This window comes from Cygnus atratus, chromosome 6 (genome assembly GCF_013377495.2).
Source record: "Cygnus atratus isolate AKBS03 ecotype Queensland, Australia chromosome 6, CAtr_DNAZoo_HiC_assembly, whole genome shotgun sequence".
In the NCBI taxonomy this organism is placed as follows: domain Eukaryota; kingdom Metazoa; phylum Chordata; class Aves; order Anseriformes; family Anatidae; genus Cygnus; species Cygnus atratus.
Window position 1 is genome coordinate 7,056,136 of NC_066367.1, and position 21,134 is coordinate 7,077,269.

Sequence of the window (21,134 nt, forward strand, 5' to 3'; positions counted from 1 at the left end):
CAGTCTTCCCCAGCTGCTGGGGTCTCCGGTCTCTCTCTGTGGGGCAAGGAGGAGCTGAGGAGCTCGGCACTGTGCAAGCATGTGCTATATGGGAGTGCAGCATGGTGCTGTTTGTGCTGGGCACATCTTTCCTCAGGGAGCAAAAAATAAGGAGAGGAGGCCTTTTTTCAGGAGCATCCCCCAGGATTAGAGCTCTGAGCAATGCAGGGGTTACTAGCACGTGGGCAGTAGGTCGAATCAAGAAGTTTAACTTTATAAATGGTTTTGAGGCAAAGCAGAAGGTTCAGCAGCTCATAAAAAAACACACCAGAGCTTTTTATGCATTTCCAAGTTGTGCTTTCAGGTTGGGTACCTTTTGGGATGGGGTTTATCAATGGAATTAAAACTGAGTGGTCTGGGTTTGTTCTTTCTCTCAAAAATTTTTTTTCCTTAAATTGTCAAAACATCTTGTTTTCATTTGAAGTTGTAGTAACAATTTTCTTGTTGTTGTCATTATGGTTGAATGAGAGTGGCTGGTTGAAGCTGTCATTAGCTGGAAGAGGCTACTATTTAAGGAGTGGGTCTTTCTTTATAAATGGCTGAATGAAGATAACCCCCAAATGTTGTCTTATCAGAATATGAACTTTTTTTTTTTTTTTTTACAAATAATTGTTTATGTTTGGGATGGGGAACTTTTAACTGCCAAAACTCTATCATAAAAATCCATTCCTTGTGTAGCTCAATGAAATACCTTAACACTCAGACTGTTTAGTGGGAAAGGAGTATTCTCTTTATTTTCATCTGTTTTATCTGAAAATTATTTCTGCTCTGATCTTACTGTAGTGGAGTAATGTAGGTGACATTGTCTTGATTGCTTGCAATTAGAGTTCAGAGAAATACTGTCAAGCTGGTTATGTCTCATAACATGGGACTGTTTTAAAAATATGAAACGTTTTTTTTAAATGGGTGGCTTAATCCAGCCTATTTCTCCACAAATGAAAAGTCATCCCATTCTGCTACTAGTCTGGGGTTGGGCCCCAAGTATCCGAAAAGTTAAATGAACTTGCAATTCAGAGAGGAATGAATGATGGGAATTCTGGTTCTTCAGGCTGTGTCCAACCCTGGACTGGGCTGGCTATGTGACTGCATGTTGGGGTAGTGTAGCAGGGAAGCATCAGAAGGAGACTGACAGTGTAAATGGTGAAATGTTGTTTTGTTTTTTATTTGCTTTCCCAGCAATTGAGATCTACGGTTTTCTTGGAAGGAGGAAGCATACAGGACATGTGTGTATGCAATATGTTCAAAAACAGAAGGGTGTCCAGCAGTCCCTTGAGAAACATCCTTCAGGCTGAGGCCCTATAAATAGTTTGGTTAATGCATCTCATGCCTTTTTCCTTACCTTTTTAGGACAGGCTAAGCAACCACCTCCTTTTTTTTTTTTCCTTTCTATCAAGGGTTTTTCCCACTGTGCACGTAGCAACCACCTGTAAACTACCTGTTGGCATAGGTCTCTGGGCAGGGCTTATCTCTGGGTCTCTCTTGGCCCCATCCGCCAGCATGTTGAGGGTTTAAGTGGGAGACTTTTTTTGGGAAGCCTTGGAAAAGATGCAGCTGCTGCTTCACTGGTTGTGCTGTGGCTTATTCTCATGCCAGCTGCCCTTGCAGCACCTGTTGGCTCTTGAATTATGGTTCTTGGGTAACTTAATAAGGCTAAGCCGGATTTTTATAGAACAAGCTGACCCTCAGAAAGGAGGGTAAGGCAGTTTTGGGAACACTCAAGGAAAGGAGCAAGGAGCTATGCTTAGGGCGGGGAGGTGTGGGTAACAATACAGCCCTGAGAGCTGGTTACTCCCATGGTTATTGGGCTCCCCAGGCCTGGGGGGTTACAGCCATGGGGTTGGTTCCCCCCAGTACACAACCTGTATGGGCGGCTGCTGTTCCACTTGTCCGTAAGACTACAAATACCGCAGGTAGCTAGGATCCCTTCCAAATTGTGATGTGGACCCGCTGTCGTAGTATTAAGGAGGAGATTTTGCCAGGAAGGGTGGCTCTGCATGGCTCCCCGATTTAGGGTCACCATGGTTGGTCTTGCCTGGGGTCTCAGGGCAGGTGCTACCCCAGGAGCTGTTCTGATGCCAGCTAGCAGGTGTCCTTCTCCCCAAAACATTCAAGTGCTGATGTAGGTGGTGGCTCCCTAATTGTTCCTTCTGCCAGTTCCCCAAGAAAACCCTTTTCATCCAAACTAAGTAGAGTGACCTCTGGAAAAAGTTTAAATATGTTTTTTCATAAAACTTTATTTTGTGGAATACAATATACAGAAATAAATTAAGTGCTGAGTTCTGCTTTGAGTAGGTTTGAACTACTTTAGGTGGGGAAAAAAAGACTTTATAGCCTCAAAGTGACCACAGGGTTTTATTGATGCTTTATTTTTCCAATGGATTACATTGTTTCATGGGAAGCAACATGGAAAGAGATGCTTGGGATAGATGAATGCTGGATGGTAGCAGTTTTTCCATGTAGCTTGCCTTGATGAAAGTTCAGTTTTTGGAAGTGTAGTGACCCAGAGGCAATACCTATGGATGCACTGGTAGAAATTAGCGGGCTTAGAGGCACATTGTCCAGTCCTCTGCAGTTTCCATGTTGATGGTGCCTGCCAGAGCACGAATTTCACTCAGGCAGATCTTAGGTGCCATCTGGTCTTTCCAAATTTGACTTGTTCTAGGAAGGAATGAGAGAGTTGAACTTGAAGTCACCTTTGGCTGAAAAAACACTTGCAAAATAACAAACTGAGCCCTTGATTTCTATCTTGAGGTGTCTGTTTCATATGAAAGTTGAGACTGTCTTTCCCAGGATAGAATAACAGTCCAAAGGAGCCCATAGACCCACAGTATTTGTTTTTGCACTTTAAAGAGAGCTGCTGGCCTTTTCTGTTGACAAAAGAGAATCATGTCAAGGTTATGGGGTTTTTCCCTCTGTTTGTAAAAATACTGCTAAATGCTCGAATACTTCTGAAGCCTTCTTTTGGCTATTGATCGTGACTTAAAATACTTTTTTCAGGTGATTACTTCATTTTATTTGAAGAGCTGTTGTAGTTCACAACTGTATTAAGGCTACTCTCTACAGTAATCTATATATTATAAGGTGTTGCTTAGACTTGTTTTTTCTTTAAACAAAAGTTCTCTGTGATTATAGGATAAATGTCTTAAGCTGTCAATTTGCACAGCGTAAACTCTAATTTTGTATGACAACAGAAATCTAAGATGATATTTAAGCTTGTGTTTTTGATCATGGGTAAACTGAATGTTTTTTCATGGTACAGATATTTGAAAAAACGCACTGAACACTGCCTCAGTTTCCAGCCAGTTGTGGAGCTGGGATTAAGGCCCAGGAATCTGCTCTCCTGTTTTCTTTGCTCTTGGAAAACCGTTTAATTTTATTGTATCACTGGGGAGATGGTGTCATGTTGATTTCATAACCTGTGCCTATTACCATGGACTTGTAGGAGCCTTTAAGCATAGCAAAGAGACAAGGTTAAGACGGCAAATGAGAAAAACCTACCATTTGATATCTGGGGATGTCCACTTAGACAGACAAGATGTGCTTTACAAATGCTGTGGAAAAATACGAATGTGGTGGTTAGAAGGAGCAGTAAATACTAATTTGGGAAATACTCTTAAAAGCAAGAGCTGTTCAGGAGCTGATGGTGTCGAAAAGACACTTCTGATCGGATTTGATTTGGTAATGTGATAGAAAGCTTGAAGAATTTAATATTGTACAAACCATATTCTCTTTCTGCCTGGGTGTGATGAGACAAATGACAAACTGAGCGCTTTGCCAAAGCCATTTGCAGCGGGTTAGTTTACTTCCCCCCACTACAGCTCTTCTACAGAAAGTCAGAGTCTAGAGACCCAGGGCTGACAGCAGTAGCCTCTGCTGTGACCAAAGCTAGCCTTTTCAGCAGTGTGACTGCAGGCTAAGTGTGTTGCAATGCTTGTTTTCATGCATAAACCTTTCAACATAACTCAGCTGTAGCTCTGTCGAACTGATTTGCTGGAGAAGTTAAAAGCCAAGTGCAATGAGACTCAGCACTGAAATGTAGGACAAGAGGGTGGTGAACCCCCACACCTACCCTCGTAGTTGATGCAGCCATTGGAGTCTTCCTGACCTTTCATCAGTTCATCTACTTCCTCTTCTGTCATCTTCTCGCCTGGAGAACAGATACATCCTGGTTAATTCTTACACAGACACATGATGCTGGATCCTACAGCTCTTCCAAATGTTTCCTTTGTTTTCTGGGTTATTAACAAAGGCCTACAGCTGAACTGAGATTTATTCATTTTAACTTTCTTTAGAAGTTCTGTACATGCACATAGAAATAACTACGATTGCTGTGTCTACAGAGTGAAGAAACTACACAGCAAATCCTCTTTGTGCGCTTTACTTCACTGAAGTTTACAGCCTGTTCTCTCTATCACTCAAGAGGGACTCCTAGTACCTGGTTTGAGTTTAGAAGTAATAAAGCCTTTCTTTTAAGCTTTCTAATGTGTTTTATATCACCTTTCCCTTTGGATTCCCAGGTCAGAAACCCAGTCTTGTCTGGCCTTGTAGCTTCTTGTCTCTCCAAGCTAGTTAGAACATCTTTCCTTTCTCTCATGCCTTCAAACAGCAACAATTTAATGTTCAGAGGTGACAATCCCTTACCCAGCGTAGCCAGTACGTGACGGAGTTCAGCCCCCATGACTGTGCCATTGCCTTCCTTGTCGAAAACACGCAGACCTTCAACGAAGTCTTCATAGGTACCCTGGTCCTTGTTGTTAGCAGCTGCTTGCAGCATGGGCAGGAACTCTTCAAAAGTAATTTTCTTGGCATTCAGCTCTGGAAAGACAGCACCAGTTGCTATGCTACTACACACTTCAATGTGTGTTCACTTGGGATATTCACCACCGCATGCAGGGAAGCCTCCCACCTCACTTGCACGTCTCTTTCTCCAGCTTACTCCAGCCTTTCCCATGGGATTTGCCATGGAATCTGGCTTCCCTCTTACCATGGGAGTTAATTTTCACATCCATATGTTTTTTCACATACTTGCTCCTGCCTTCTTTTCACACGGTTTTATAAGTTTACACGTGTTTTTTTCAGAAATGAAACTTGCTGCGTGAGTTGATCTTTGAAAAGATTTTGATGGGTGGGAGCTACAGAATATGGTAAAATGGATCTTGAACCCCAAGCAGTGGGGAAAGACAAGAGTGGGATGTTGAGACTTAGGCAAGCCCCTGGGGTTGCCAACATCATGTTACTGACCTCTTTGGGTTCTCTTGGATGTGGAAGCAGAGGCTATTAGCAAAAGAATAAGCTAATTAAGAATAAGAATGTCCAGAGGAATATGAATATTCCACATATTCAGTATGGACACTGAAGGTCTCACAAGCTTAGTGCATCTAGCCCCTTTCTTTCTGTGAGCCAGAAGCTGTGGTTTCCAGTGAGGCCTTCGCCATGTGGTTTTTATTAGAGCAATGCTGCCAGAAGGATCACTTTTTTTTTCTTACCTGTATCTTTGCAAAGAGCAGTTTTCATTTGGGCAGGAATGAAATATAATAGATGGAAACATAAGAGATTTTTGAATGTAGAGTTGTTACTGAAAGTATTTTGCTACCCAACTACATAAAAACCCCTGACAGTTATGGCTCTAGTCACTTAAAGCACCTTGATGGTCTCACCTCAGTGTCAGTCCTCTGCTTAGTGCTCCCACTGGTGCTAATACTGAACTCAGGACTTCTGAGTCGTTCCTTAGAGCCTCTTTTGCCAAATGTGAGGGTTTGGATATGATTTAGCCCATGTTAATATGCGACTGCTTCGGTGAACTCAGGGATGTCCCGTACCTAAGCTCTTGTTAAAAGATTACCATAGTACTTACTACTTTTATTTCTAAAAGGGGGAGGAAAGGAAATAGAAAGTGGCAGCTAGTAAAAGGCCACTAACAGACATCCAGCCTACACCTAATATATCTAGGCTTGTACCAGTTTTAAGCAGACCACCCCATTCAGCTGAAATATACACATGGGCTGCCAGTCTTGGGGCATGTCTTGGCTAATGCAAGGGACTGCTGCTAGAAATAGCCCCAGCTGAGGAGCAGGGGTCTGGGACACAGATAGACTGTGAGCAGTTATGAGTGGATGCTAGATGTACACCAAGCTGACAACAAAGTGATCTTAAAAGAGACTTCCCTGTAGCCTAAGGAGATGGCTTTCCTTCTTCTGAGCACTGTAGTCCCTGCTACCACTGTCCCCTTCAAAAGGAACTGGTGAAATTCCATGTGTTCCTGCTTGAGATCCCACCTGACTTCCCTATTGGAGCAAAAAATCTTCTCCCTCCTACTGTGCCTAATTACAGTTCCTCAGTTTGAAAAAGGGCCTGTAAGAGACTGCAGGGCACTCACCCTCTTTGCTGGGGTTGCCCAGGATCTTATTGATCTCAGCATTTGTGGGGTTCTGCCCCAGTGCCCGGATGATGTCACCGACCTGGCTCAGGGTGATCTTGGCATCACCAGTCCTGTCAAAGAGGAGGAAGGCCTCCTTGAAGTCTGCAAGGGAAGAACAGTGGTTAAGTCAAGCCAGACAGCTCTGCGTTGACAAGTTGTATGGACAAAGATGTGGGCCTGTTGTCTCCTGGCACCGTTCCACCGACTCCCAGGGAGTTAGCAGGGAAATCTTTGACCCATGGTCCCAAGAAAAACTCTTCCCCTCTGACATTTTGGTTTCACTATTTTTAAACTTTTATATCTACCTTTTGTAGCTTTCCTGGCTTTAATAACCATCAGTAGCTTTGTGATTGACCCTGTAGTTATTTCAAGCACAGAGGGAGATAAGCTTTCTACAGACTTTGCCATTCAAGAACAGGTTTCTTTACAGGACATGGTAGTAGAAGGTAAAAATGTTATTGAATAATCCACTCCATTTTATCGTGCCCAAGGACTGGGACTCTTCTGCCAAAGCACATAGGAGTGGAAAACATCTGCCTGCTTCTATTGGTCCTGCCTGCAATTCCAGCATCTCAACCACACAGTACTAATGGGAAACTTGAAGGTAGATTTCAAATGCTGCTACTCTTGCTTTTCCTTAGAGCTGCCTTACAGTGACCCTTCTACTTTATTCCTTCTCCTGTCTGTCCCCGCTTCTTACAGATGGGTGAATGTCCAGCTTTTTCCAGTGGCAACACTTTTGTGTTGCTTTATTCTGGCACGTTCCCAGTGCATACAACTTTGAGACTTTTGCTTCTTTCAGTGCTGCTTTCAGTTCAATTATCTCCCCCTTGCTTCTGACAAAGGACTTTGGGGTATTGACACTTGTCCTATACAAATCAGTGCAAGCAGTTGCCATCAACACATCGCCTGTCTTCATTTTCTGCTACAAAACTCCATGTTAATCATCTTACTGTATTCTTCAAGCCTTTTAAGCTGTTTATTGCAATGAGTAAAGATATCTTAAGCCTATGACTTGTTCTTTTTTTATCTAAAAGGCCATCTTCAAACCTCATATGTCCAGGGCATTTTGGTCTGTGCTGTTGTATTGATCTTTTCCTGCACTGCAGTGTCTAATAGTGCTGTGTTTTAACTTCGAGTAAAGCAGCCGATTGCCCTTCTCTCGGCTGTGATGCTCTCCCAGCAGCTAGGGAGAGCCTTTGTGTCCTGCAGTGCATGTAGGTGGAATGTCCATTGTGCCTCAGGGCAGATTTAGAAGCAATAAACCACATCAAGTCATGTCCTCATTCATCTTATGCTGGGGACGTGTGATACAGAGGTACTTAGGTTCTTGCTCTAGCCATCCATACACTGCGTTAGTGGAGGAGTTGCTGGCACCCAGTAAAACTGCTGATACAGGATGTCAGCCTGCTAGGCTGTAATCTAATACATCTGAAACTAATCTTCTTACTGTTTGATGTGTGAGACCTATAACCCTTCACTGCTAACCCTCTCCCCTTACAGCTTTTATTGCACACGATAAAATCAAGGCCTTCTGGATCTGTGTAGAGCTTCCCCTTACAATATTCCAGCTTCATATCAGCCCCTGCTCTAGCAGACGAGGTCGATGGAGCTGTGCTGATTTATACCATACAATCAGATCTTCCATCTGGTGCATGCATGACATTTAGCCAGAGCAAGATATAAAACAGTTCCAGTGTGTTATTAGCAAAGTCAGCGAGAGAGTTTCTCTTTCTTTGTAAATCCCATGGAGGTTTATGTTCATTGGGCTCTGAACACAGCTCCTCAGCTCAGAAAAAAAAAATTTACTTTTGTCTCAAGCATGCACTTCACTGCAGTATCTATTTTTTATTTTTTTTAATAGCCAGTCTGAGTTTATACCTCTGGAATAAGCAAATCTAAAATTCCTCTCTAAGGGGGGCAATGCCCAGCAGCTGGTGTGGATGGAAATAGCTACTGAGGGTGGGACATCTCTATTCCAGGGAAATCCTCCTTCTCTCAAGTGGTTATTAATTGCTACTCTGCTTGCTTTAATAAAGTGTAATAGCATTAGATATAGCATATGAAGCGAAGCTGGAAAAAAAAATCTTTGTTGTATGTGCCAATAGTTTTGAATTGATGACATTTCTCTATTAAACCCTCCCTACCCTTCTGTAAAATTTTCAGAATTACAAAGTAAGGAAGAGTTAATTTCCTTTGTGACCAGGACTGTTTGGACTGCCAGAAGAAGGTTTCTGTGCCTACTTGCTGAACGGTACCTCTCCCTGTTGATTTTGATGGTGTAACCCAGAGAAGACATGTTCAGGAAGTTTAGAGCTCTCTTAAGAGCTACTTCAAGCTGTTCCTCTTCCTCTAGATTTCTAGTAAATCCCTGTATCTTCTGTTCTAAATACATTGTTCACAGTGAGGTCTGCTATATTTGATATGGAATTTTTGACGTTGTCTTTACAAAGTACATCATTTAATATAACCCAACTGCATCTTTTAAGGTATTTAAAACGCTTCAGCTTAAATTTCCAGGGCTTCAGGGGGGACTGCTCATGTCAGGATTTTTTTTATCAGCATGTCTAATAGATTGAAAAAAACATTTGCAACTTGGTGCTCAACAAATCCCCAGCAGGAAATACAGCAAGGTCCTTGAGAATTGCAGCATAATATCCAGCCTATTACATTATATGCAACAATTTACACAAGTCACTTATTTGCCAAACATTCCCATGCTTCATAAATATATTTACAATAAAACAGCCTCTTTGCTTCCCCTTCCATAGCATCTCTCAGCAAAAGTGACAAGTGGGCCGTTGGCAGAATCCCCTACTTCTGTTCATATAAAGTCACAGCTAAAGTAAATTTTCAACTCACTTTCTCCTGTTGTATTTCATCTGCCTCTTTCACTCATGGCTTATAAATAAAGACCACTTTTCAGCATCCTTTTGAACAGCCAGCACAGCTGAAAAATGTCCAGCAGGTAGAGCTGGTAACACCACAGTATTTCCACTCAAACAAGCTCATAAACTTCTCAGCTTGGGTTGGGGTTGCACAGTAAGCACGTGGATAAATTGCATGTAAATCTGACGCCATGTTCCTGTTCAGTTTAAGTCAGCACAGTTTTTCTGAAGTCAAGTGTGTGGTGACTTGTGCTGGCCAAAGTCCTAGCTCATCTTTTGGTAAAGGTTAAACGTTCAAACCTGTAGCTCCTCTCTGAACTCACATACATGTAAAACACATTGGCTGTCTTGTAACTTACCATCCTGTTGCTCCTTGGAGAACTCGATCTGTTGGAAGGAAATCAATCACAAAAAATAGCTTAGGAAGGGGGGGCTGGGGGAGAACCTGCTTGTTTTCTAAAGCATCCAGCTCAATCCATGAGTATCTTCCAAAACAGCAAAAATATGGCCTGTCAGATGCGCAGAAGTAATGCAGATAGCAAAAGTGCTGTTAAGACTGGTGAATACTTAGCATTCAGTAGCCATTATGTTCCCCCTCCTGCTCCCTGGTAAAGTTTAATTTTTGTTTCACTTACCATTAATTTGGTCAGGAGTGAAGGACTGCAGTTGGGAAGAGAGAGAGAAAAAAAAGAGACAGCTAGTACTGCTGAAAATGCACTGAGAGAAAGCAAATAGCACAAGGTAGCTGAGTGGTCTCACTTCTGTCTTGCCTAATTAGGCCTTGGCAACCTAAACTGGCAACCTAAACTAGCAACCTGCCTTATAAAAATGAATCACCAGGTCTATTTTTAAAGGTTTTGTTAAAATCTGCATCCCGGGGAAAGCCAAGGTTGTGGCTAGAAGCAATAACAATCTAAAGTCTCTTAACTAACATATAAGTTGTTAATGTACCATCAGGTCACTTACAGTTTTAGTGTAGACCTGCTTTATTATGACCATTTGAAGTAATATCGCTTAACAAGCAGCTTTTTATATGTTAACAAAGAAAATAAACCGTGCCCTTAAAGTTTGTTTCCAATTAGCTTTTGACAGTACATTGTTTCATAAAGTATTAAACTATGATACTTTCTTATATCAAAAATATTACTATTCTCCTTTGCCACTTTTGCATTAGATTAAGAAAAATGCTTATAGCACCAGCAAACTGTAACCCTTCTGTCTGAAGCTGCAGGAGCCACACGTCTACCACTGCCTGGAGCAGAACTTGAGGCTGACTGGAAAGCCCCCCACAGTCCTTTAGGCTTGAGGAGGAAAATCAAGCAAACCTAAGCTGTCGTCTTTTGGTCTGTCTTCCCCACTTAGAACTAAATTGAGCGAGAAGCTGGATTTAATCATGTAAAATACACTGGCTTGCTGCTAACTATTTTAGCTTTCCAGTGGACCCACCATGATTGAAAGTTGGAAAAGTAGAGCGGCGGACGGGCAGGAGGGATTAGCTGAGATGTCTCTGAGAGTGGTCCTGCTTTCTTGGCCTTTCTTCCTCTTATTTATCTGGTGGCGCTGACGGCATTGCCTGGATTAGGTGTCAGAAGGAAGCTGCCCCTCCCCTCGGTGAGTTCTTTAGCTTTCTTAGGGCAAAGTGACAGGAGGCTCCGTGCCTCAATGGGCATCTTACAACGGCTATTTTTAGGAGACTGGAGAGGGACAGGGGAGTAGCAAGCAGTAAGTTTGAATCATGTCAGCAATTTCTGGGTCCGGACCGTCAAGTGGGGATATTCCCTGTCCAAGCCTACCAAGAGTTCCCTTTAGGGAAGGCTCCTATTTTTCCAATAAGCTATACAGTTAGCAACTGAGGAGCACTTGGGGCAAGAGGTGCAACATTTTTGCCCAGCTGGCTGTTTTTCCATGTAGCCTGCACGTTGCATGTTAGGTGTAGGTGGATGGCGTGCTTTGGGCTTGTTTCAAAGCCCATGAAACCACTCATATTCCTTGTACCTTCGCTGGGCTGTTCTCGATCCCTTTTTTGGATAATGTGGTGCTCTGCATTAGATGAGTGGCATTGCTGCTTGTCTGTTTGGTGCAATCCAGGTGTTGGCACTGAGCGGAAGATTCACCTGCTGAAGTGCCCCCCTGAAGGTCTTCCTCTGATGGTTGTGTTTTCCAAATTTTGGATGATTCTAAGGGAAAAATTATGCAAGTGTCTTGGACCCAGCTATATTATTACTAGGTTTGCAGCTGATGTGCAAGTACCTTGCAGGGCAGTGGGACACTTAGGATACCCTCCTTCTAGTGTTTGGGTTAGGATACTAGCGTGCCAGCTTCAGAGCTCACTGGTGTGGCAAGGAGAGCAGCTGCTGGGGTCAGAATTGGAGAGGTTTTTGTTATACAGGCATGTGGAAGAAGCCGTGATGGAAGCAAGGGCCTCCAGAAAGCTTTGGGTATTGGAAGGGTGACTATTCATGGTGGGGAAAGGCAGCACTTGCTTTTTGGGTTGCAGACGGTGTCCTGTTGGGACTACAAGTGGAGAGTTTCAGGATAGGTTTGAGGAAGGAGGTGCTGCAGTTTCTTCAGTAGCAAAGACCAATTCCTATTATGTACCATCTCCTAAGCCTACATCACAATCTCCAAACAGGTGCTACGAGTGGTAAAAGAGGGAGAAAAACTGCTTCAAACCTTGCTCCCTGTCACCTCAAATGGGTAAGAAGGGTCATGAAGCTGGGGTGGAAATGGTTTTGACAGCAACAGACTCCATGTTACAAACACATCCCCTCTATAATTTTTTTTTCCTTTGCTGTGCACTCGCCGCTCTTTTTCTAATGATAAAATGTGATTAGTAAGAAACTTTCTGCTGTAGTTCACGTAGTTACCCTGAAGATAAGCATAATCTTTTTGAATATTTGGCGTTTTTCAGTATGTTGAGTGGTCTGAAAAAAATAATCCAATCCAAGCAGACTGTTAACATTTTTAAAAAAACAAACAATCAAAATAAATCAAAATATTTAGTTAGATTTGAGACTTTAACCTCCTACTTCCCCTCTTAAAAACTAAAGATACAACCGCAAAGAAGTTTTCAAGCTAGTCATTTTAGTTGGAAAACACTGTGTCCAAACAGATTATTGTTTGCATTTTTGGGGAATATGTGGAACACATACTGAGCATGAAAAATGCTCTGCTGCCAGTTCTTCACTTTTGATTCCTCTGCTATTTGTATCTGCTACTATTATCATGTGGGAGCAGAACCATATTCGGAACAGAGCATGGCTATGGGGCTGTGTAGGAAAGAGGTTTGATGTTTTTTGTCTGACTTATCCAACGTAGACTTAGCACAGTTCAGACCTCCTAATTAAATACTGCCTGGGGCTGGAGCACAGGCAGTGAGAAAGCTAATATGGATCTTGGCCATCAGTCCTCATGCATTAATAGAGAAGCTTTCTAAAGACTTTGGCAGAGCTGAAATGTTGCCTGGGTCAAAGCGGTGTGTTGCCTTTTGTGGAATTTTCCTCCTGCCCTCAGCCTCTTGCTGTCCAGTGCTGGCAACTAGAAAATGTTCCCCTGGAACATGATTGAATTTTGGTTCAAAGAAAACATTCCTTGATACCTTCACTTCCTGGTCAGCTCTATGGTTGGCTACAAAAAAACCTATCCCAAAACATGTTAGATGACAACCAGAAAATAATTGGGGCACATTTGTCTTGAATATAGAAAACTGATACCTGGATTAAGTATCTGGCTTGAATGGTTTATCAAGTGTGTATAAATGGAGAGGGGTCTCCATACAAGCCAACTGAACTCTTGACTGTATGAGACTTTGGCTCAGGTTTTAGATGGGGAAATACTTGTGCACCACATCAGCCCTTCATTTCATTACTTGTCAAATAAGTGTCCTAGACAGAATTTTGCTGGGGAGAAATTTTCTAGCATGGGAACATCACATACAATTGAATTAAGAATCACCCTGTTTTAAGCCTGTTGGGGGTTTTAAGCCTGTTTAAGGGTCTGTTGGGGGCTTAAAATGCTACTCGCTTTGAGTAAGTGCATCTGTCAATGCCCTCAGTAAAGCAAATGCAACAATCATTCCTTTAAAAAAAATTGTCAAAGGTAAGACTTGCGATTCTGTAAGAAGCTTTCAAAAATTTCCCAAGGTAGAAAGGAAGATCTTCCAATGATGTAACCTTTGTTCTGTTGGAACGTGTTGTAAGATAGGGGAAAAACCAGGAGGAACTGGATTTCTCTAACTCGATTCAGCTCTTACTTATGGACTAAGTTATTATCCAGGAGGATATCTATACCAAGGAAAAGTGCTGTTTATTTTTCAGTTAATGCTTTTCCAGGTATAGCTTGTGACTGCCTTCTATTCCTCTCATTGCAAATTAGAAGTGTTTTGACCAGAACCTAGTTATGTAGGGTAGGGTGGACAGGGTTATATGCAACTCCTTATCACCAGATAAGCAGAAGACCCAATCCATCCAAACCTTCACTTCCAAATTCTTAGTAGTTCCTAACTTTTCTCTCAAAAAATCACTGGTTCCTAGACCTCTGGTCCAGGTCTTCGTTGTGTGGTGCTGTTCTCACCAGTTTGGGCTGGTGGGCACAAGTAAGCACAGCTGTGCTGAGCCACAGTCACTTTGTGCTCATTTTATGTGTCTGGGCAGGGTGAAAAGTCCCAGGAAAGGATGCTGCTGGAAGCTAAAGATGCTCCATCTGCTTGGTACCCTTTGGGTGAGTTACAGAGAAGAGAATCATTTTAGCTGGGATTTGATTAGAGAGCCCCCAGATAGTTCAAGGTGCTGTCTCCATAGAAGAGACTGAGAATTCATTGGATGTCTTGGAAAATCAGAGGGGGGAATATCAGAGAGTCCCTGAGGATGCCTGTTATATGTTTAGCAGTTTATACAGGTCTTAAAGGATTTCCTTTAATTCTGGGTGGATATAGCTAGGATTGTGCCTACTGTAGTTCATGTAGTGTCTGCTCACCACTACTGCCTGCTCCTTGATTAATACAGATGCATGTATTTTCTAGCAGACATGACCGAGGGCAGGATTGCAGAGCTCTCAAACCCCGCTGGAAAGCAGGCAGTTGTTGTGCTGACCCTCACCCTGGTTCAGTAACTGGTGCAATCAATGCTGCAGATTTCATAGAGGCTGCTTCTCGTTTAAGTAAGAATCAGCAGCCTGATGGATTTAGCCTCATGTCTTTTAGAAGGCAAAGAAACGCTAAATGCAGGTTTCGAGAATGAAACTGCCTGAAAATATAATAGAAGAAAGAATAAAGATGAACACTGCTAATATATGGGAAAGAAACAAGATACTATGAGGTTTGGAAGAATAGTTCAAAATCTCTTAGTTTAATGGACTTAACACACATGAATTGGATTATTTTTTCCCTTTCCAAGTACTCTGGGTAACTTCCTGGTTTGCTGACTTTAGTTTGCAACTTTACAGTTAAGCAAAAACTTTTAGATGAACCTTGGCAGTCAATTAAATGTGCCCTTCTGAAATGCCTGGGAGTGAAATGTGCTGCAGCTGCTGATAATACAATTTTGCACAGATTGTATTGGCTTTATAGGGGAAAGGACACTCAGATGTGCTCATTTGTTAGCGTGTCCCTTTTCTAATTGCATTTAGTTTTGCATGAATGTGCCTCAGTGAGGGGATGTGCAAGGAAATGTGAGGCTCTGGAGCTCTGCTCTTCGAGGGATCCCTTGTTTTAACATGCCTCCCAGTGGCAGTGGTAGAGTATTAACGTTATTTTAAACTCTTGCTACTTGACATTTAAATGCTATGCAGTAAAGCAGCCAGCTGAAAGCACTTTTTGGCAGTGGGTGTAAGATGTAATAAAGCCTCAAGGAACCAGGGGCAAATTTCTATTTTGTCTGTTTCATATCTCCTTACAGGCAACTTCTTTCTTTACTTGTCACTGGCTAAATTAGTCACCTTCTTCTTACCTTATGTAAGATAAACTCAAATATCTTGTTGCTATCTGTAATGATCTCTCTGTGCACTGAGGGGTTTAAAACTGTTTTAGAAATACTGTTAGGTTCTTTCAGTTTATCTGGTGATGGGAGAAAGTCTGTACCATGTTAGCACTAGAAAGTACTCTAAGTGAGCTTTTGAGATGCTACTCTCTCTGTAATTTTCTCTGAATTCCATTGTTTCTACCAAATTTTGTCACTCTCCAGACCCTTCAAAGGCTATAGGTATCTTTTAAATACTGTCAAAGCTGTGAATTACTAAGAATTGGTCCTGTCAAAAATCATTGCTTTTCAAACCATTTTTCACTTTAGCAGATGTAAGAAAGTGTCTGCTAAAATATATGGGGAAACTTCTACTTCTGAGGGACTCCTTGCTTAGCGCTTTAGGAGGAAAAGGAGGAAAAAAAAAAGGAGGCAAAGTTCTGAAGAATTTGTAAAGAAAACTTCCTGAGTGGTGGCTGGGGCTGCTCTGGAGTGGATCCCGAATGCTGCTGTGTCTCAGCAGTCAAAGTGATAGGAGGAAGCTGGCCTGGATGGTCAGGTAGGCACTTGCACATCTCTCCAGGCAAAGTCATATTTGTGTTCGTCTCTGTCCTGCCTGAAGGGCGCTTGGGACTGGTGACCTTGTCCAGCAGGTATGTCCGTCCTAAAGAATCTTTCTGGAGTCATCACTGGGGTTGGATCAGGCATAACCTAGAGGCCTGCGCCAAAAACTTCAGCCAAGAACCTGCCAGTTCCCAAGAAAGCCTTTAGTGCTATGAGCACAGCTCCTGCTAACCTTCCTGTTCTCACTGTGCTGGTTCACAAGGAGTTTGTCTGCAGTGTAGTCGCTCTGGGCACTTCAGCTGACATTTGCAGTCCTGCTTGCCCTCCAGCCCAGCAGCTTTCTGTCAGTGCATTTAGGGACATTACCTCTCTCTGGTTATATCCAACGCAATGCCTGTTCAGAGGTGACCTCCTTGAGTAGTAAACGTAATAAGAGTTAGGACATTTTAAGAAACTTTTTACAGCCTTAAGAGCTCCATATTTAAAAGCAAAACAATCACACAGGTTTGTTTTCTGTGCAGCAGGCTCCATCATGCATCACGCAGTTGCACAAGGCCTTAGCAAGTCTTTACTAGTGGATAGCTCTGAATTACTTTCCCCTGCAGATATAGGTAGCTTATCTGCAACAGGCCTTAGCATAATTGGTCCCTGTCCATGGAATTTCATCTTGAAAGCAGCAGTGTGGGAAGCCTCATGTACCAAACAAGCGTCACTTATACCACGGGTATTTGCAAGGACCCTCAGGTGTACCCTTTTAAGCAAAGGGCCTGGTGTAACACTGTGTGTTCAGGTCACTTTCTGCAGAGCAGGAGCCTACAAAGCACTGAGCTCAGCATCTCCGGATCCCAAAGCCTTATGGCCAATGCTGTGAGGCTGGGCTTGGTCCAATGACGTGTTGCATGTGCTGGGCAGGGCCCTTAGATTTCCAGTAAAAAAACAACAAAAGCACACTCTTTGTGTTGGTGATATGGACAAAGTTGAACACAACAAACCCTCTCTACCTGCTTCTGATTTGGACAGTATGAAGTTTAGGCATTTCTCCCTGCCTCTGCTGCAAAACCCAACGCATGAGAAATCCTCATCATAAGTGTCCCATAGTAGTGCTGTTCATCAGCTCAGAGTTTCTTGCTTAGGTGTGCATGGGAGAAAAAAGCTGACAAAACAAATGAGCTACCTTTTGTGAAAATGCCCTTCCTACAGTTTTAAGTAAAAAAATAAAAAAATCCAGAGGTCTCTTACCATTTGGGTCATTTTGTTCATTTCTCTCTTAATTGTTGTTGGTTCCTGTTAAAGTCCAGTTGGTAACACTCCATTGTGTCCATCACCCTGTTCTTCTCCTGTCAGTTATGATTTAACTATTGACCTGTGTACCTGACATTCAAGTCCCAGGATGCAAAAGTGATAAGGAAAATTGGAAATATAAATTAAGACTGGAAAGGTTTGTACAAGGTAACTTCTGAGTTTTGTTTTCTTGAGTAGGAGGAAAAAGAGTCTCTTAATTTTCCACACCAAAACAAATTCCTCCTCCTCCCAGTCTTTGCCTTGATTCCCTTCCTGTCCTGGTTACGGTGAGGTGAGGTGATAAAGGGCTGAGTTTAGATTTGAGTCTTTAGCACTCTGGTATTCCTGTTACTCAGCACTGGAGTCAATAGGTGGTGCTCAAAAATAGAAAATCTTGTACTAGCTGCTAGGAAATCACCAAAGATTTGCTTTAATTTGGTTAATTTAGAGTGGAGGGGGGAGAAAGAACAGACAATATTGATGAGAGAGTGTGAAAGGCCTATCACTTCTGAGGATGCCAGATGATTTTGGGGTGCCTGCTTTTGCAAGAACCCAGCTTGAAACTTCGTAAATAGGGCTGGCTTTCAAAGCATACGCCCTAAGAGGCCCAAAACCATATTCCTTGAAGGCAGACCAAGCAGGGCATCCAAGGGGAGGGGTGCCCCCAAAAGAATCCCCCGTCATATTGCTAAACCTCATTCTTGTTTGTTCTGGAGAATATTATCTCGGATGCCAATTGAAATGAAGTGCACTGCCAAATTTGGCTTAGTTAGCTGCTGTACCCTGATTAGGCAGCTCTACTCTTACCTGCTCCAGCTGTAAGAGACGGAAGGAGCTTGGGGGAACTTTTGTAAAAATTACGGAAGCTTTTCTGTGCATCTGCCTGTGCTGTGACTCCCCAGATTATCACCGGCCCCACAGCTTGGTGTTCCCAGGAATCCTTTGTTAGCAGCAAGCTGCAGTATGGCTGCTAATTCCCCTGGTGAGCACAGGGGAGTCTGTTTGGAAAGGGACTTGTTGGGAGGGCTGGAGGCTTTGACTGGTAGATCAGTGCAAAGAGCCCCAGGACTTGGATTGTTTACTGAGAGTCCTGGTCAGAAGCTTAGCTTTAAGTACTCTTTGGCTTCAGATTTTTGCTGGAAATGGTGCTCTGCTTTTTCTTGTGCTGATGCTTTCCTGGCCAAATGGAAGGATTCAGGATTAATTAATGCTAAAGAAGGGATTGAGCTAAAACTCAGAAAATGTGAATTTTGATTCCTGACTCTGCCACGTACATCTCCCAAGCAAATTGTTTAGAGGAGGATGCTATTTCCCATCACTGCCTGAGGTCTCAAAGAATGCAGGTGGGTAGCCCAGGGTGGCTGGTTGGGACCTCAGGAGGTTTTCCAGCCCCTGCTCCTGTTCCAAGGCTGTGTCAAAGATGCTGTGGTTGTTCCTGGTGTCTTCCCAAAGAGCCAGCCCTGGAGGTGCCACGGTCTACCTGGGCAGCCCTGGCCTGCTGTGGAGGCTTAGGTAAGAGGGGAAGGGTGGGGACAGAGGGGACATGTCACCCTCACAGGCACCATGGGCTCCTACATCATCCTGTGGTGACTGCTGTGTGGTTGGGTGGACCCCTCACTGCCAGGGGACTCCGTCCCTCCTTGCAGTGCCTCGAGGCTTCCTGGCCCTTGCTTTGTGAGGTTAGGATGAAGAGCAGAGGGGATGCTCATAGAGGGATGTACAACGCTGACAAGCATGTGGGGCAGGGGCTGTGCCACCCAGCACATTGCAGGGCAGCCCTGCACCATCCATCGTGCTGCTCATAGCTTTACTCATATGCAAATAAAAATGGTAATGCTTATATGCTTCTGCTAATGGTAAGAGAATAGTTTTGTCTTACTCAGCCCAGGTTTTTCTGCACTTCACAGAGGAAGAATAGTGTCTGATGTTATCTTTCAAAAGGAAGAATTTAGGAAGGCTATCTTTTCTCAGTCCCAACATGAAAAACCCAGAGCGTTCTCTTGGCTACCTGTATATATATCCTGCTGTGACAGAGAGCTGTCTGGGTAAAGGAGTGGGTTGTACTGAACCACGGAGATGCCTCAGACTGCAGCCGGCCATTTTTCAGTGGGTAATATACTGTTAAGTCTATTTATGTAAAGATAGATTAGCTGGGGTCACTGGAGTTGAAAATTCTATTTTCTCCTAATGAACTGGACACAGAGAGCTATCAAATCATATTAAATTATTTAGTAGGTAATCTAGCTTGTGTTCCCCTTCATCTCTGGAGATGGGTGAAATGTGAGGTCTAATCTAATTTTCAGACGGTATTCTCAAAAACAGTTGGCTTTCTTTGTAGCCTTGACTAAGATCACTCTTAAATATTTCAGTGTCTTTTTCCACCCCCTCTTGCTCTTGGTTTTGCTTTGCCAGTGAGTTCAGCTTCAGTCTTATGAGAAACTATGTGCTCTTTCAGCAAGGGACTGGCTACTTGTGGTGAAAGATAAAACTTCAAGAAATTGTACAAAATGGGTCACAATCCTGGGACTGTATGGGTGACAGACTGTATGTACTAAGGTACCTGAAGCAGAGTTCATCATGAAATTAAAATGAGTAGGTCCTATTAGGAGACCTTGTACTCCTTCTTTTCTTCCTAGTAGGCATGATTCCTTATGCAGCATTCAGCAAACTGGTCCTGGGACCAATGAGCTTGTCAGGTAGGTGGAGAATAACTATGTATAGTCATGCCCAGAGAAGTGGGTCTGTCCCTTCATCTCTTTAACTGCTTAACCTCCCTCTGCTCTTTCTAAATAGAGAATTTTCCTTTGAAGGAAATTTGAGGAATTCTCTTTCAAGGGTCAAGGCAGCGATTGGTGATGTCGGATGGCATGCAAAGTCTCGATTCAGTGCAAGTTCCAATGGACGTGCGGTCAAGGGAAACCTCTGCAAATCTTTTCTTGGTTACTTTCAATATGAAGCAAATTTCAAATTTTAAGTAAACATGAAAAGATGAGGGGAAATCACTTGAAATGCTTCCCTTCGTGGCTTTCTAGCTCATGGGTCTCTCTCAATGTTTTTTGTGCAAAGAGAATGAAAATAGATGAAATTGGCAAATCCTTTTCATCTTTGCTTTTAAAGATACGGAGTGCTGATCTCAGAACACATGGCCAAAGGGTTATCAGGTATTTGCAAAAATTTGGAAATAGATTTGAGGGGAAACTGCAAAATAACATCTGGTATTAGTACCATGCTATGGGAAAAAATTTCATTTCACGTTTCAGTAACCCTTTCCAGCTCTCATGCACTTAGGTCAGGGTTTTGGAGTTGAGGATTTTTTTGGTGGAACTTTAAAATTCAGCTTTACAAAACAGGTCAGACTGATATTGTTTTGGTAAAAAGTTCTAAGGGCCACCTACAATATGTTTGAAATCACCAGGCTTCATTCTTGTGTTAAATCATGCGCCATGCCTCACATCCCTCCAGCTATTAAAAAAACTGAAAGCTCAGGCAGATCAAGAAATCCATCACCGGGGGGGTTACTCATTCATTTCACCACAGTCCCCAAGCAGGAAACAAACACACGCAACGTTTCCCTGCTGGTTTCAGCAAGGACTCTGCTAACTTTCCCCTTTGGGAGCGCTCGGGGTCAGCGATCAGCACACGTTCATCCATTTACCTTGATGCTCTTGAGATCAATTGCTGGCTCTTTGGGTTTAGCGGGCGCCGGTGCCGGTGCTGGCGCGGGTGCGGGTGCTGGTGCTGGTGCTGCGGCTGCTGCTGGTTTCTTTACGTCCTTCTTTGGTGCCATTTTGTGTTGCTTAAACTTGAGAGTAAAGGTAACCCCCCAAAAAAGTTTAAAAACCCCTTAAAAGTGATTCCTGGGAGAGAAGCAGTGGTCAGAATGAGCTACAGCCTGTGCCCTGGGGGTGGACCCAATGTGCTAAAATCTAAAAGGGCATATATATATTTCACTTAGTGCCTTGTACAGTCCTGACACATGCAGCTGGATTG

General features: G+C 43.1%; 1 protein-coding gene across 1 annotated transcript; it reads right to left on the reverse strand.

Moving 5' to 3' along the window:
- Nucleotides 1-3,561: 3,561 nt before the first annotated feature.
- MYL1 (myosin light chain 1) lies at nt 3,562-20,931 on the reverse strand. The gene is made up of 6 exons (XM_035571411.1): nt 20,800-20,931; nt 9,705-9,732; nt 6,416-6,559; nt 4,681-4,854; nt 4,109-4,186; nt 3,562-3,590 (listed from the first exon to the last, which is right to left on the reverse strand). Exons 1-6 carry the CDS (start codon nt 20,929-20,931, stop codon nt 3,562-3,564), a joined length of 585 nt encoding a protein of 194 aa, XP_035427304.1.
- Between the last annotated feature and the right edge of the window lie 203 nt (nt 20,932-21,134).